At 49.7% G+C, this 16,636-nt stretch overlaps 1 protein-coding gene across 2 annotated transcripts in view; it reads left to right on the top strand.

Annotated features, from left to right (window-relative positions):
• The window catches only part of SCARA5 (scavenger receptor class A member 5), a 129,527-nt gene that overhangs the window by 79,699 nt on the left and 33,192 nt on the right, over nucleotides 1-16,636 (top strand). For both annotated transcript variants that reach the window (XM_037893765.2, XM_043542030.1), the window contains exons 5-6: nucleotides 1,049-1,129; nucleotides 6,452-6,550. In XM_037893765.2, the coding sequence (XP_037749693.1) occupies nucleotides 1,049-1,129; nucleotides 6,452-6,550 (180 nt within the window). The remainder of the gene's footprint in view (nucleotides 1-1,048; nucleotides 1,130-6,451; nucleotides 6,551-16,636) is intronic.

The following is a 16,636-nucleotide window of genomic DNA, read 5'->3' as shown; positions in this document are numbered from 1 at the left end:
TCCGCCCTTCATCCTCCCCTTTAATACCTGGCATTACTGGTTTATACTTTAAGGATCCTTAACTCTGCCAGCCACAGATGTCTCCTTGTGCCTCTTTGCTTCCCTTACGAATTTTCTCCTATTCCTAGTTTCTGATTAGAGTCATTATTGTCAAGAGTCCCATTCTTCCATTTGTTATATATGATTTTTTTTTAAATGATAGCTGCTTTCACTTCTTTCTGCTTCTAAGTCCAGTTGTTTTTGTTGCTGTTGTTGTTTTAAAAGCAGTGTAACATTCTTTCTCTACTGTGGGATTGTGTCTTTTTGGGCATCTATAAAATATTCTTAAACAGTTCCTCATTATCATTCACATTTTTCTGTTTAAATGCTTTCTCTCATCTGATTTGGCTCATAATTGGTTTCAGCTTTGTGAAATTGCTGCTTTTAAATCGCCAACTAGATGCGTTACCGGTTGGACTTTATTCTGTTTGCACATAACAAATGTAATCAAGTTGCGATCCCTTGTACCTAAGCTACCACTCGTTTTTATTTCTGTGACCAATTCCTCTTTATCTGTTATGAGGAAATCTAAGACAGGATTCCCCTGCATTGGAGGTTTTAATAGTTCCGAAGCAAATGTGTGCAGAAAATGATGAAATTTTGACTTTTCATTCCAATTCGGGATGAAAGGAAATTTTGACATGTCAGAATTTCTTCTGGGATGGAAATTCTGAATTTTGACCATCTCTAAACAGGCGCCTCTGACAGGAATCACTTGGTGAATTTCTCTGGCCTGTGCAATTCAGAAAGTCAAATGAGATCATCATGGCCTTGAAATCCATGAATCGGGGAAGAAGGCACATGGCAAACTTCACCTCCGTCATGGCGCTTGTATGTTTTGGGTCAGGGGCCTGCCTTTAATCCATGTCCATTAGGCACTTCCCACACTCTTCTGGGCATTTGCTAAATAATAATCGACAGCTAAGGGCAGAGTTGTGCATGTGACCATCTGCTGCTGCTACTGCTCTGTCTAAAGAGCCACTAACCGTCTTTACGTGTCATATTTCAGGGCCTCCAGGACCAAAAGGAGACCAAGGCAATGAAGGAATGGAAGGCGAGCCTGGAGTTCCTGGTTTACCTGGACTAAGAGGTAACAGACTATGTACTAGGTGCCCACAGGAATTGCTCCAGGAAATATGCCGATCAACTTCAGTGGGCTATGGCACACTGTTAGCACTATACAAATAATAAATAGCAGTAACAAAGAGATGAGCAAGACCCACTGGGTACCATCCCTCCAGCCAATACAGGTTTGTTTCCCAGAGTCGATTCTCCAGCACTTTGTCCAGTCTAGTTTTAAATGACTCAAATGATGGAGTTTCCATCGCAATCTTTAGGAGATTGATCCGTAAACTAGGAGATCTCATTGTCCTGACATTTTCCCCTCCGTGCCTAATTTTTATTGTTGGCTTAATTCTATTCTGTTAGTGTTACAACACGTAACTACCTTTGAGTGGTTTTTGTAGGCCCCAGACCTAGCAAGTGGTCTTGCAATGTGACCTAGAGGTTCAGACACCGGCTCCACAGGCAATCAAGGGGCACTATTCCCAGCTGTGCCATTGATTTGCTGTGTGACCTTGCTAACTTGCTGCCCCTTTCTGTGCCTCAGTTTCCCCACTTGTAAGACTCAGGGTACAGATGCCAGCCCTCCTTGAAACAAGCACCTCGAGGAGCTCTGGATAAAACACACTACAGAAGGGCTAATTATTACCCCTGGCTATGTCACCCTAGACAATTCCTCTCCCCGTCGTTTGCAGCATTCCAAATCCTTTGGAGCAACGATCCTGTTCCCCAGGCTTCTGAGCCATCTTGTGCATGCTTAGAGGCTGACTTCCAGAGATCACCGCCCTGGAAACTCAGCCCATATTACTTCTTGAACTCTTTCCCCTCTGTAATCCGATCCCCTTTCTCCTGCCATAAAGCTAGGTTGGGTGGGATAGTTTAACTTCCTTTCGGTGCACCAGCTGTACTGCCCCAATATGCCTCCATAGAGTGACCACTGAATTAGAGCTGGCATGTATCGGGCAGGCTCATGGGGGCCTTCAGGTGTCAATCAGCCATCAACCATACTCACAGGCATCCCAGATAGGGAGGGTACCCGGGTCCTCGAGCCGCTCCTGGAATTAGTGCTTCTGGGGTGGGAGGGGGAGTGGCACATCAGTCATCATCAGCCAGTCGCTGCTATCCAACGCTGTGATGCCTTTGCCATACTAACACCGTGATTTGGGTACGGAGCTAAACAAATTCCCTGCTTCTTTGCATTCCTATGGACACCCCCACGTGCTCAGAGATGCAAGGTGAGCCTTTGTCTCTGGCAGTGCTGATGGCTTGCTGGGATAGTTGCTGGGCCTGATAGTGTGCCAGGGCAAAATCTCTGTCTGCCAGAGTGATCCTTTGGCATCCTCCCATGCCGCCTTCATTCACTGGAGTAGCAATTTAATGTAAACAAACTAAGCATCTGATCACCTGCTCCTTTCATAGCCACACGCTGCATGGTTTAGTGGAATTGACATTTCCAGCAAACCACTAACTTCTAAGCAGATGGTTTGCAGGCAGGAAACAAAGGGTTAGTATCAGCAAAAAACCAAAGTAAAACCAAAGGCAGCGGGAAGCAGCCGCACATGGGGTCCTGAAGGGCTGGGGAATGGGAATTTGAGATCCTGGTGGGGTTGGGAATCTGGACCTTTCTTAGGGGTTACATGAAACTTTTCCAAGTTTCAGGAAACATTCCCCCCCCTTAATTTAAACCATTGTTTGTCAAGGCAAATTCAATTAAAAACAAAAGGAAAGCATGTTTTTCTATCTAAGTGGAAGTCTGTGTGTAGGTCGAAAGGGGCTGAGACAGACATCTACAGCGGCCTGGAACTCCCAGAACCAAACTGAATCAGACCACAAAAGTTCTGAGCCCCGTTTGGGGACCGGCCCAGGTGGATACAAACTTACCCAAAGTTTGGGGGTGTTTTTTTCAGCCCCTTTCTAGTTCTGATCCAAATCTAGAATTCCAGATTTGCGAGCAAGTCTTGTAGGTGGCATAACCAGTATCATAAAACAACCTGGAGAAGTCAGATGGGGAAAAGGCCTATTCGACCATGCAGTTTATCTCCCGGGCAACGCAAGGCTGTTCCCTCCAGGGTATTCTCCAGGGCTTTGTCTGGCCTACTTTGTAACATCCCACGTGATGGGGCTTTCACGCCTTCTATTGGGAGACTATTACACAGCTTCATGGACCTCCCTCCGTGTGTCAGGACACCATGGGAGAGAAGTCCTTCCACCCCCCACATCAGACAGTTTCCCATTGAGCATGTGAAGAAGAATCGCTGGGTTAGGCATCTAATCCCATTTACACCCCAAGACACTGACAATATCCAAATGACTCTCCTTTCCCCACACCCTGTAAGATGGATCCTGGTGGCATTGCTGGGGTGCAGAGAATCCCAGAATCCATCACCACACACAGAGTCAGCCGACACATTCTCCGTTTCATCCCACTCCCCATCTGATGAGAGAGTCGCTCTCAGTTGGCTGCAAATACTCGTCTCTCGCCTGGAGAGGACAGGTTGGGTTTGACCATGTCAGCCACGTGACACGTTGGCTGAGTGCATCCCTGTCACCCTCTAGTGGCTGGATCCACAACTGCTACTTGCTGCTAGCCTTCCTCCTATAGCTCTGATGCTTAAAGGCATGGGGTGTGGTGCTAGAAGCCCTGTGTTCGAGCCTTGCTGATGACTTGTGTGTGCTAGGCTGGATGGTCTTGTAAGACACACTCCCCCGCCCCAAGTGGGACTGTAAAACCAGCCAAGCTGGCAGAAAAACCCATCTGTTCTACTAAAGAGCTTGTCAACAATGGCTACCCATGTTATTGCACGCTCGTTGACAGATTAATGGCTGTTTTTATTTGGGTTTAATCAGCATCACAAATGGATTGTCTGGCTGCTGCTGCTTTTTTTGTTTGTTAACTCTTTAAGATTTGTGTCAATTTTGAAACTTGCATGTACATTTCCGCCGTTGCTGGCTCCTTTGTCTTTCACACGGGCTCAAAGAAATTCTCCCAGCCACGGCACCGCCACGGCCTGGGGTTTAGAAAGGAATTCAGCTTGTGATGGGGTGCAGGGGAAGCATGTAAAAGGCTAGTTGGCCAGCATTAATTCCCCTTCTGCATAGCACCTTCCCCCACTCAGACACCTCAGACAGCTGCAACTAATCAGATCCTGAAGCCCCACGCCTGCCGTGGGATGGGGGAAGAATTATGATGTCCCTAGAATGCAGCGCAGAAAGGGTTAGGGCCTAGTCGGTATCACCTGGCATTGATTGAAAACTCCCATTGACACGGGCTGCTAGGATGATCAGAGGAATAGAGAACCTACCTTGTTAGAGGGACTTAAGGAGCTGGGCTTGTTTAGCCTAACCAAACAAAGGCTGAGGGGAGATGTGATTGTTCTCTATAAATACCTCAGAGCAGTGGGGGCCAACCTGCAGCTCCGGAGCCCCATGCGGCTCTTCAGACGTTAACATGCGGCTCCTTGTCTAGGCTCCGACACCGGGGCTGGAGCTACAGGCGCCAAATTTCCAATGTGCCGGGGGGTGCTCACGGCTGAACCCCTGGCTCTGCCACAGGCCCTGCCCCCACTCCACCCCTTCCTGCCCCCTCCCCTGAGCCTGCCATGCCCGCACTCCTCCCCCCTCCTCCCCAGAGCCTCCTGCACGCCACAAAACAGCTGATCAGGAGGGAGGGGGAGATGCTGGGAGCCGGGCTGGGGGAGCTGATGGGGGGCTGCTGACGTATTACTCTGGCTCTTTGGCAATGTACATTGATCGATTCTGGCTCCTTCTCAGACTCAGGTTGGCCACCCCTGCCACAGAGGGATAAACCCCAGGGAGGGAGAGGAGTTATTTCAGTTAAGGGCCAATATTGACACAAGAACAAATGGAGAGAAATTGGCCATCAATATGTTTAGGCTTGAAATTAGGCGACGGTTTCTCACTGTCAGAGGAGTGAAGTTCTGGAACAGCCTCCCAAAGGGAGCAGTGGGGGGCAAAAAACCTAACTGGGCTCAAGACTGAGCTGGATAAATTGGGGGGGGGGATGATACAATGGCCTATGAGTCATCCGTGACTTCTGTTAGCATCTACAATGGCCAGAGGTGGGGACACTAGCTGGGGAGGGCTCTGAGTCGCTACAGAGAATTCTTTCCCAGGTGTCTGGCTGGTGGGTCTTGCCCACATGCTCAGGGTCTAACTGATTGTCATATTGGGGTCAGGAAGGAATTTTTCCCCACATCAGATTGGCAGAGACCCTGGGGGTTTTCACCTGCCTCTGCAGCATGGGGCCTGGGTCACTTGCAGGTTTAAACTAGTGTAAATGGGGGATTCTCTGTAACTTGAAGTCTTTAAATCATGATTTGAGGACTTCAGTGACTCAGCCAGAGGTTCCGGGTCTGTTACAGGAGTGGGTGGGTGAGGTTCTGTGGCCTGCGATGTGCAGGGGCTCAGACTAGATGACCATGATGGTCCCTTCTGGTCTTAGAGTCTATGAGACCTCCCTGGCCACAGCACTGGGCCCTGAGGGTTCAATTCACCCATGCAGAGGGACCAGCACAAGGCCCAGGTAATGCTTAAGTCCCACTTTCACCCACAGATGGTGAATAGTCCTTGTACTATCCCTCTGCACAGGACATACATCTCCCTGAGTGAGCTGCCGGGGGTCACACAGCCAGCCAGGGCACAGGCAAGTGTGACGGGGCGGGATGGCGTCAAGATGCCTTGGTTCCCAGGAACCGGCACTCTCAGAGGAGCATATCAACTAGAGTGGGAAAAGTCCAATGAGACTGGACATGATGCCCAGTGCTAAGTCAGTTCAGGGTTCTTTAAAGGCCCTTTAGGAATGCTGTGGGATGGACCCAAGAGATCGGGCCATCCTGTGGATTCTGCAGCAGGTAGCAAGTAGCCACCCTGCTCCCATCACATGCTGTGGTGTCCTGCAGGGAGGTTGCCCTTTTGCATTTGGCTGGGTCGCTCTGCACCAAGCCGAGCCCCCACAAAGGCACCTGAAATGTTGCAACTTGAGCTGTAGACGTACCAATGGGTTCTTCACCGTGGCGGTTCTGATTAGGCTTGGGCCCAGACTAAAAGCCTGGATCCAGAGCCCCACTGAACACTGGGGAATTAGGCGTCTGTGTGTGAGCCTTGTAGTGCAGGCCCGTCTCCGGTTCTGATCGGCCAGGAGCAGCGAGGGGATTTGGTTTAGCAGGACAGCGGGATGGAGAGGGTGCACCTGTCGTTGGTCTCACGCTGCCAGGTGGGCCCAGCAGAGCCAGTTAGCACTCAGGCAGCCTGCACGCCGGGTACCGCTCTTTGCTGGTTTGGTTTCCTGCTGTCATAACAACACCTTGTCTGTTGTTTGTTCCCAATCCAGGGCTCCCTGGGGAGAGAGGGCCTCTGGGACCACCCGGCCTGAAAGGAGACAAGGGAGACCTCGGCCCATCCGGCCCTACTGGGATGCGGGGATTCAAAGGTACTGTTCAGAGTTCATGCTCCAGATGCCTGATGTGGATTCTTGGTTCTGTCTGGGCTTCCCGAGGCGTGTTGGCTTTGGTGACACCTGCTGGTCAAATGTAGACGAGAGACGATATCTCCCATGTGCCCATATAGGGCCTGTTAATTAGTGGTGCTGAGCCCCTGCCGCTTCCCCTCAGCTTCGGTGGGAGTGGAGGGAGCTGAGAATCAGGCCATTCAGAGGCCTGGGATGAAGGAGGCTAAAACAAGGCCAGGATCCACCCAACCCCTGTGCATCTGGACTTGCGTCAGGCTTTTTATACATCCCTCAGGGTGAGAGGGGAGTTTTCACATGCACGCCCGCTAGTTAGCCTTATATCAAGTATTTTTTTCTGCCACTTCTTTTTGGTTTCTTGTGGTTTTGAAGAGGCTCATTATATCCCAGGTTAAAAACAGGTGTGAGATCATGGAGTGTAAACCATTATTTTGATGCCATGGTATAGTTAGAGTTTATGTACCTATTTTAGCAGAGCAAATGAGTAGGTAGGCTGTCTAAAAAAAATCGCATACTGTAAACTTAAAAAACACCCGTAAGAAATGGTTATGTTTCCAAAACATGCACTTTCTGACTCAAACAGCGTTTACTTTAGCTTATGGTAGCCAAGAAAGAACAAAAGTCAAGTCTCCCTGAGGGGAGCACAGTATGTGTGTGTCTTTGTAACACTCTACAGCAGCTCTAAAAACCAAAATGGCTGCTCTCTCTACAGGTGGGCGCTGCACTTAGACATTTAAAGGTGCAGAAAATGAAAGCATCGTCATTTCAAGCCAGGTGCACCCACAGAAAGTTCCCAGTGAAGCCTGCTATTTCCTGCTTTGCATAAGAACCCCAGAGGGATGAAGTGTGGAGAGGTGGTCAGGCAGGGTTACTGGCATGCAATACCTGCCTCTCACACAAATAGACAACTCCTAACACAGAAACAGAGCAATTGCCATACAGCCCCAGTTGGTCTGGTGTCTTAATAGAAATAGACATCAGGAAGGTGAAAGAAACCCTCCAGTGAACACTTATGGAATAACCTGCCCTGAAGAGAACTTTCTTCCTGACCCCAGGCAGATACTGATGGGCTTCTACTATGAAACATGAGGGTTGATATTCCTCACAAATTTTTTGTCCTGTTCCTGCAGATGATAGTCATATAAATGTCTAAACTTTTTAGGAATTCTACTATGCTCTTAACTTCAATAATACACTGTGACAGTGAGTTCTCCAGGTTAACGGTGCATTGTGAAAACAAAACAAGTGTCTTCTTTTAACATACCTCTCACTCTGAATCACACACATGCACCTGGTGCACAGTGGGGAAAGTACCACAGAGAATGAAACCTTTCAGCTTTTCTATACATCCGTCAGAGCTGGGAGACTGCATTAGATGGACCTCAGGTCTGGATCAAGCTGTCTACTCTCAAATATGCTGTTTTCAGTAGTTCAGCACAACAGGATTTACCACCAGCATCATTCCAGTCCATTGAAAGGACCAGTTCCTCCATTTGTCCCTCGTTTCATGCCACCTTTGTAAGAGGAACCATTCCTGGTGGGTACACCACTCCCCCAGATTGTCAGCGAGCAAAGTTGCAGCCCTAGGATGCTCTGTCCTAAAGAGAGGAGATGTGGGAAGAGAGATTTATTGGTGACATTGCTAAGTGGAGAGGAAGCCACACAAAGATTTCAGAGCTACGGCCCTAGGTAAAGAAGGTGTCCTGCATATTTAGATCCTCATAATGCAAACCAAAGAAGAGCAGACAGCGGAGTAGATGGTACTGACTAGCTCTTCTCCATCTCTGATGCTCTGTAGACAAGGGGGAAATTAATTCCTCGGGACTGGTTGTTTTGCAGCAAGGGAATGGGGGGGCAAAAGAATTTCCTCGACTTCCCTCTTACAAGAGTGAGTCGGAACTGGTTGCACTCTGGGGTGGAAACAGCACCTCTGTTCCTCAATAACTCAGTATGTCTTGGTTAAGTTGACTTGGCTTTGTTTGCCAGGTAAATATTCAGCGGTCCGCAATGGGCTCATCATGGGCAAGATGTCCCGCTGATTTGCTCATGTCACCCTCTCATCATGGCCCGTAGAGGATATAAGCACTAATATTATTACAACTAGGAAGGATGTGGACTACAGAAGGGATGTGGACAAATTGGAGAGAGTCCAGCGGAAGGCAACAAAAATGCTTAGGGGCTGGGGCCCATGACTTACGAGGAGAGGCTGAGGGAACAGGGCTTATTTGGTCTGCAGAAGAGAAGAGTGAGCGGGGATTTGATAGCAGCCTTCAACTACCCGAAGGGGGTTCCAAAGAGGATGGAGCTCAGCTGTTCTGAGTGGTGGCAGATGACAGAACAAGGAGCAATGGTCTCAAGTTGCAGTGGGGGAGGTCTAGGTTGGATTAGGAAACACTATTTCACTAGGAGGGTGGTGAAGCACTGGAATGCGTTACCTAGGGAGGGGGTGGAATCTCCTTCCTTAGAGGTTTTTAAGGCCCGGCTTGACAAAGCCCTGGCTGGGATGAGTTAGTTGGGGTTGGTCCTGCTTTGAGCAGGGGGTTGGACTAGATGGCCTCCTGAGGTCTCTTCCAACCCTAACCTTCTATGATTATATGAACTAAGAGAAATTCTCCTTCATCTGGAGTCTGAGGGGAGTGAGAGCTTGCAGAGACAGTCCTGAGTTCTACTTCCAATGTTGCATGTGTGCAGTTGAGCTGGTGACTGCGATGTGAGCATTGTCATTAAATGCAGCCATGGAGTCATTAAAATAAGGTCATGGGATTCCCGGTATCGTATCGGTGAGATGCATCCGGCTGGAACTTTGTTTAGCCGCATGGATGTGTCCCATTGACTATGCAGCACTGTGCATGTTTCGTGGCCCCCATGGTGCGCTGCAGCATGCTAGCACTGGGAAGGGAGATGTCTGAAACTCATGCACCTCCGCGCAGGGGCATGCTGTCCCTGTCGGCACCCCGCAAACATGTGAGAAGAGGTGGGATTCCAGACCCAAAGGGCAGGGCCAGCAGGAGGGCAGAGAGCCCTTGTCTCTCAATGCCATGCAACAGCAAAACAAGAAGGATGCAGAAGGGCTCCCAGCTCTTCAAGGCAGATCTGGGGCACCACGATTTTGCCTTGTTCCATCCGTGCCACAAACCAAATGACGCTGCTTTGGCCCCAGAAATATGTCAGGATGCCTGGATCATGACCCTCAGAATCAAAGCCTGTCCTATAAGTCACGGAATGAGTGGCAACCCCACCCCATTGTCACCACGGTAACTTTGGTGGCCATGTACCAGATCCCAACCTGGTTTCTCAAGAGGGAGAATCTGCTCTCTGCACTGGCCTCCCAGATGTCCTCTGCTCGGCACCATCTTGCCTTCAAAGGGTTTCTGTGCTCCTAGGGCACAATTGGCTCTTCAAATCTCCCGGGGGAAGAGACAGTGTTTGTGCAGTGCTTGGAAGACGGAAAGCACTTGACACTGTGAATTGCTGTTATTAGTCCAGGGCTCCCTCTCATTGGAAAAGAACAAAGAACCCATAAGCCCTGGTATGTCTGTGTGGGCACAGGACTGGAGCCCGCTCTGGAGTATGTGCAGAAAAACACAGCTAGCTTCCTTCTCAGCCTACACATGGTTTGATGCAGACAGCAGGGCCCTCACAAGCTTGGGCCTAGCCCTACGCAGGATGTACTGGTGCTGAAAGGGAGGAGGAAAGAAGAAGGGAGGACGAGAAGCTGAAGGAACAAGAGAATAAATGTGTGGGTTGCAGTAGCTCCAGTTTGTTTTCTCTGTTTTACAGCCGCTGACAGTTTTCCTTACCGGGATTTTTAGAGATGAGTACAGTCCCTGAGGACATGGGGCTTCAGCATCCCCAGCGGTGTCACTCACCAGGCTTGGTGGGCATCCCGCTCTAGCTCAGCCACAAGGTACAGGCTGGATGCAGGAACCACTGGCCCGTGTCCTGCAGCAGGTCAGACTAGATCAGGGGTTCTCAAACTTTTTTTCTTTTTGCTGGGACCCCCTTTGAAAATATTTCAGGCTGTGATGACACCCACTCCAAAAATGTGACTGCCCTCCCCATACCAGGCCACCCTTACTTCTGCACTGCTGCTGGGGGCGGTGCTGCCTTCAGAGCTGGGCAGCCAGAGAGCACAGAAGTTAGGGTGACAATACCGCGACCTCCCCTACAATAGGTTTGCGACCCCCTTTTGGGTTGGGACCCCGTGTTTGAGAAATGCTGGACTAGATGATCATCACAGCCCTGCATCTTTTTCAAGAGCATTGCAATTCTTGTGGGGGGGTGGCAGCAGCTGGAAGCCAATCACACAACCTGCTTTTTGGCATCCCCCAGCCAAACCCACATTATAGTTGTGGTCTGTGGTTTTCTTTCCTTTCAGAGACGAGGGGACGGTAGATTTTTCTCATCGACGGTTGCCAAATAACGGCTTGACAGGCAAAGAGCATTAAGCAAATTAACCTTTACTTCAGTCCTAGGCAAACACTCCCCCTCTTAACCCTGGAGTATGCTATTAAACACACATGTTTCCTGCACGCCCATGCCAATGTGTGAGTGTGTGTGAGTGAGAGAGAGGGAATGTTTGAATCCTCGGCCCTGTAAATGTTTGTCCAACTTGACCCATTCAAGGCCAAAGTCTGTGTGAAAACAAAATTTGCCCAGCGGAAGGAATGCCTCTGCTATCCAAGAGATGGGTCCAATAAGGAATCACATTCTCTGGATGGACAGTGTTATTAGAGTTGCGGTTTGAACCTGCACACATAAAATAAATACATTAAACCGTCCTGTATGTGACTTAACGACTTCAGTGTGGGCCTGTCGGGAAATATTACACTGGGAATCACAGCCTATGATCTGGGAACACTGCCAAACCAGACGGGTTTTGTTTTTCTCACGGCGGGATAAGCTTTTCTCGTGTTCAACACGATGCTTGCGAAACTCCTTCAAAAGGTCTCTCCTCTTTTACGGCCTGCTCGTCCACTCCTCCTCCCACGTAAGAAAGACAGTCTCAACCCCTGTCCCATCGTCTTTACAGTGAACTCTGTTGTCAAGATCGTTTCACTTGCTTAAACCAGTCAGTAGAGATTGCTACTTGCCCTGAGCTGGGACTCACGCTCTGAGTGTATGGTCTGGCTGCTGGGTAAAGAGTTTTCGTTAGCTACATTAATTTGATGGCCAGGGCATTAGGAATCAGCCTCCTTCCTGCAGAAATAAGAGAATGGGCATTGTTCATTTCCCCCACTCACATTGGCTTGATAGATGTTGATCTACCTGCCAAATGCATCTTAGCTCCTAGCAGGCTATCTCCAAGGTTCGCATATCAGGCTGGGGCTGTGGACAGGAAGGTGACTTTTTCCAAGGTCAGGCTGGATCTCAAACATGGTTGTCAGAGTAGAGCAGCAAGCAGGGTGGGAAAAGTCATGCATTTCTCCTGTGCTGCAGCAGCGTCTGCCTGTCCATCCACCCAGGTTCTTATATGATCTTCATCGTGGTAGGGAAGCCAGGAATGGGCAACAGGGGCTGGATACTTGATGATTCCCTGTTCTGTTCATTCCCTCTGGGGCACCCGGCATTGGCCACTGGTCTGACCCAATATGGCCATTCTTATGTTCTTAGAGTCTGGTGCCTGATTTAATGAAAGACTAATTTTCACTGTCGGCCTCACATGGAATATGTCGCTTGGCCAGCACACCCAGGGTTTGTAGGGGCGAGACAGCACTTTTCCCACTGGTCAGTAAATGATTAGGTTAAATTCACCTGGATCTGATTTCTGATTGTCCTGGGCTGCCGGGCAATAAGGCTGCTGGGGCCTATATGATAAATTGTATCTCATGATCTCATGCCTCTTGCAGCTCTGGGCTTAGACTAATCGTTTGATATGATCTGGCCGCTATAAGAGGCCCCTTGACTTTCGGTGAATGTTGCTGTCTTTGATGTGCTTCCCTCAGCGGGTTAGAAACGATGGACTTTTTCTACCATCGAATGTATAAGCTGGTCCCCTGGAGGGGTCACTGATCCATGCGCAGGAGGGGATGGAGGATGTGTGACCGAGAATACCCCGCCCTCTAGGGTTTAAACTTTTAGAATTTTCCTCCCTGCTGTATCCATGAGGGAACCACCCAGTGTTACCGCCCATGTTCCCGCACATGGGATCCCTTCCCACTTGCCCTTTTTCTGACTGTCGTCTACAAATGGCCCCTCCGAGTGGTTCAGGCTCAGGGGTAGATGGGGTAGGCCTCAGCTTCCAAATCTGGGTTTCAAAACTCCCCAAGTTCAGGGGTGTTCAGATCTGGGGGACTGGTCCAGGCCCATCTCCAATAAATGGCCAAATACGCTGGCGGTAATTGCTGAATTTCTATGATTGATAGTCATGGCTGTAATTTAGAGGAAGCAGACACATGGTGAGGCAATAGCCCAGTTCCATGCTTTCGGTGAAGGGCTGGTTTTCTGCACTAGTAAACTTTCATTGACACAGTGCTTTTTGTCTGTGTATAGTGACCATAGTCATGTCACTGCTGAAATGCAGCCACGTCTGGGGTGGAGTGCTGCACCCAGCCAGGACTCTCCACGCTGCATTGCGGCATTGGGGAGGGGAGATTTTCGCTGTGGTCACTGGGACAAATCCCTTCTCATTAGTAGCACCACTGGTAGAATAGATCAGACCTTGGTTTTAAGGTCTCATGAAAAAAACACCCTCACCCTATCCAAACCCTGCACAGAGGTCAGTTTGTCCATGTGGGAAGTACCACATGGAGGAATTGGATGGGAACTCGAACCAATGCAGGAGTTTGGCAGCTGTTACTAGAGCTAGTTCTGATTTTTTGACTTTGCAATTTCAGGAAACAGAAATGTGACATTGGTCTGGCAGGAGCCACCAAGTGGCACTGTTACACAGAGTCTGGCACGTTGTTGTTCTTGGTGTGCATGTTATGGTCGGTCTTTGAAGAAATGCGGTGTTGTTGTTAGTATTGTAGTGCACGTCTATGAATAGAAGTGTTGCGGCTTGCAACTAGCAGCAAGTTCGACACACTGGGCAGCATTGGTGCCCTGCCTTAATCTCTCACACTAAGATCAATTCTTAGGGCAGAGTTGCTCCCTGGGAATGGGGCAATGATGTGGGCTGAGAGTCCTGGAAGAGAGGCTTGTCTACATGTCATTTGCGACCGCCTTTGTTCCAGGACTGGTGCGGTGTAAAGAAACAAGCTGCACAAGCAATATGCCCAAACTCCACGTCACTGATGTCTGCTGCAGTGGGAGGCCAGCCTGCAAGGCCCCGACATCTGCTACCACTCAGCAGCGAGGCAACACTATGCGTCTCCCCCAAATTCCAGCCCTGCCACCCCTCTCTGGACCCTGGGGTGAATCCCCAGAACACATCCTACCACCTTTCATGCAGGGCTGCTGGAGCAATTTTCATAGTGGGAGTGCTGATGATGGAAACCATGTATCTGGTGTTTGTTGTTACTACTTCAAGCCAAGGGGTGCGGCAACACCCCCAGCACACACAGTCCCAGCATGTCACGAGGCAAGTGTGCCCTGTCCCTGTTTTGGGATGGGGTCGGGGTCGTTACAGCCCCGCGGTTAAGTCCATTCAATCACCCTTAGCCTCGGGGTGGTGCGGCCTCGGGGCCAAAGTCAATATGGCTGCCTTTCCCTCTAAGTCTAAGGATCAGGGGCTCTCTGACCCTTTATGTGGGGCAGAGCAGTAGACAGTCTATCGCCTGGCGTTTTGGCTCAGGTAGATGGCAAATGAACGCAGGCCTCTTGGCCTAGGATGGGGAGGCTGCCACCGCCGGGGTGGGGATGGCAGCAGGGGTAGGAGGACCCAGGCCCACCCTACTCCACTGAGTCCCAGCCCAGGGCCCTAACAGTGGTGGATGGTTCTGCCACTGGGTCAGCAGGGATCTGACTGCAACACGCTGACAGCACCCAGCCCAATGGTCAGCCCCCCTGGCCACTTCCTACCTTGTCTCCTGGTGTGGTGTGGAACAGGAGCACCAGCCGCTGCATCCATGGGACACTGGACATAGATCTCTTTCATGGTCCCCTCCCCAGCTGCTCCATCTCGGCCGCGTCCTTCGTCCTGCTGTTCTCTGTTCTGCACTCATCTGCTTTTCATCAGCAGAGCGGGCTCCAGGCAGGTTTCTTCCATTGGACACAGCTGAGGCAGGCCCTGGGAGCAATCGTCTTCCCAGAGCCTCCAAGCTAAAGGGCAAGAATTTCCTGGATTTTTTTTTCTTTGCAACTCGTGTGTGTTGTTACCACGCAGAGACCAAATAGAAGGACGTGTCAAAGCCGGGCCTGGATATTGCTCGTTGAAGGGCTCGGGCCCGGGGGCAGCTTGCGGATGATTCGCAGAGAGTACCAACAATCATGGTGGTGCCCTTTCATTCCTCTTGTTGCTTCCCTTCCGGTGACCTGCCAACAGGTGCAAGAGGGAGGAGAAGCAAAGGGTTTTAATAGGGGACTGCGATCCAGTCTCTGGGTATCATGTGCATGCGCCTAGAGCAATAAACGAGTGCATTTTAAATGCATCTCGGATATGCCAGGGTTTTGTCCTGCAAGTTCCACTCAGGACGCAGTCCATAGGCAACAGCAGCAGCCGATGAAGGAGCAGCCCATGTTCCACGCCAGTTCTGGAATGGCCATACATTGCGTATGATGCAGCGTAGCTGGTAGGTTTGAGCGCAGTACGTGGAACGGATGGGAATGTATAGGAAGATGGGTACCACCACCATTCTCCATCTAGGCCTCTCTCATGCCTCTGATAGTAGCCAACACCAGATGCTTCAGCGGGATGCTATGCAACCATTAGTAACAGCTGTGTTTATGTAACCAGTGCTGTGACACTCTTGTCTGACCCGATTACGACACCGCACATTGGTTGTGTGCACCTGGCATCATTCCTTCACCACGCCTTCTAACCATGTTTGTTTCAGAGCATGCTGGGAAAACTCTGGGCAGCTATCCCATACTGCCTCAGGAGGGACCTGGGGGACATGCCTGGAGAGGGATGTCCTAATGCATAGAGGGAAGAAAAAACAGCCAGGCCATTCACACAAGCACAGTTCAGCAAAATAGCAGTGTGAGGACATGATTGCTGGAGGGCTGCCACATGCAATCCAAACCACTGACAGAGATGACATGCTGTTCATTATCACGGTTACTAACCATATCTCAACCAGGTTGTGTCAGGACACAGCACCATGTTTAAAGCCAGCCTGGTTACAGAGTAGAGGCCTTAATTCACCAGGATCATGACTAGGGCTGGTCAAAAATTTTCCACCAAAACACCTTCTTTTGTTTTTTTTACAGGAAAATGGGGTTTGACTAACCCACGTTTTTTGTGAGAAGCGCCTGATCTCCATGGAACATCTCGATATTTGGTCAAAAAGGCAAATGCCCCAAAACCTGAAATGTTTTTGGCCAAAACCGGAAAATTTCAATTCAAAATCGTGCTGCTGCACCTCATGGGAGTTGTAGTTCAGATACCTTATGCTCACTCTCTCTTCTGTCAAAAACAACGAGGAGTCCGGTGGCACCTTAAAGACTAACCGATTTATTTAGGCATAAGGTTTCGTGGGTAAAAAACCCACTTCGTCAGATGCATGGAGTGCAAATTACAAATACAGGCATAAATATACTGGCACATGAAGAGAGGGGATTTACCTCACCAGTAGAGAACCAGTGATGACAGGGCCAATTCAATTAGGGTGGACGTGGTCCACTCCCAATAATTGAGGAGGAGGTGTCAATACCGAGAGAGGGAAAGTTGCTTTTGGAGTGACCCAGCCACTCCCAGTCCCTATTCAAGCCCAAATTAATAGTGTTAAATTTGCAAATGAATTCATAGAATCATAGAATAACAGAGTTGGAAGGGACCTCTGGAGGCCATCTAGTCCAACCCCCTGCCCAGAGCAGGACCAATCCCAACTAAATCATCCCAGCCAGGGCTTTGTCAAGCCTGACCTTAAAAACTTCTAAGGAAGGGGATTCCACCACCTCCCTAGGTAACGCATTCCAGTGTTTCACCACCCTCCTAGTGAAAAATTT

Source organism: Chelonia mydas, chromosome 3 (assembly GCF_015237465.2).
Source record: "Chelonia mydas isolate rCheMyd1 chromosome 3, rCheMyd1.pri.v2, whole genome shotgun sequence".
NCBI lineage: Eukaryota > Metazoa > Chordata > Testudines > Cheloniidae > Chelonia > Chelonia mydas.
This window is presented reverse-complemented; position numbering and strand designations above follow the sequence as displayed.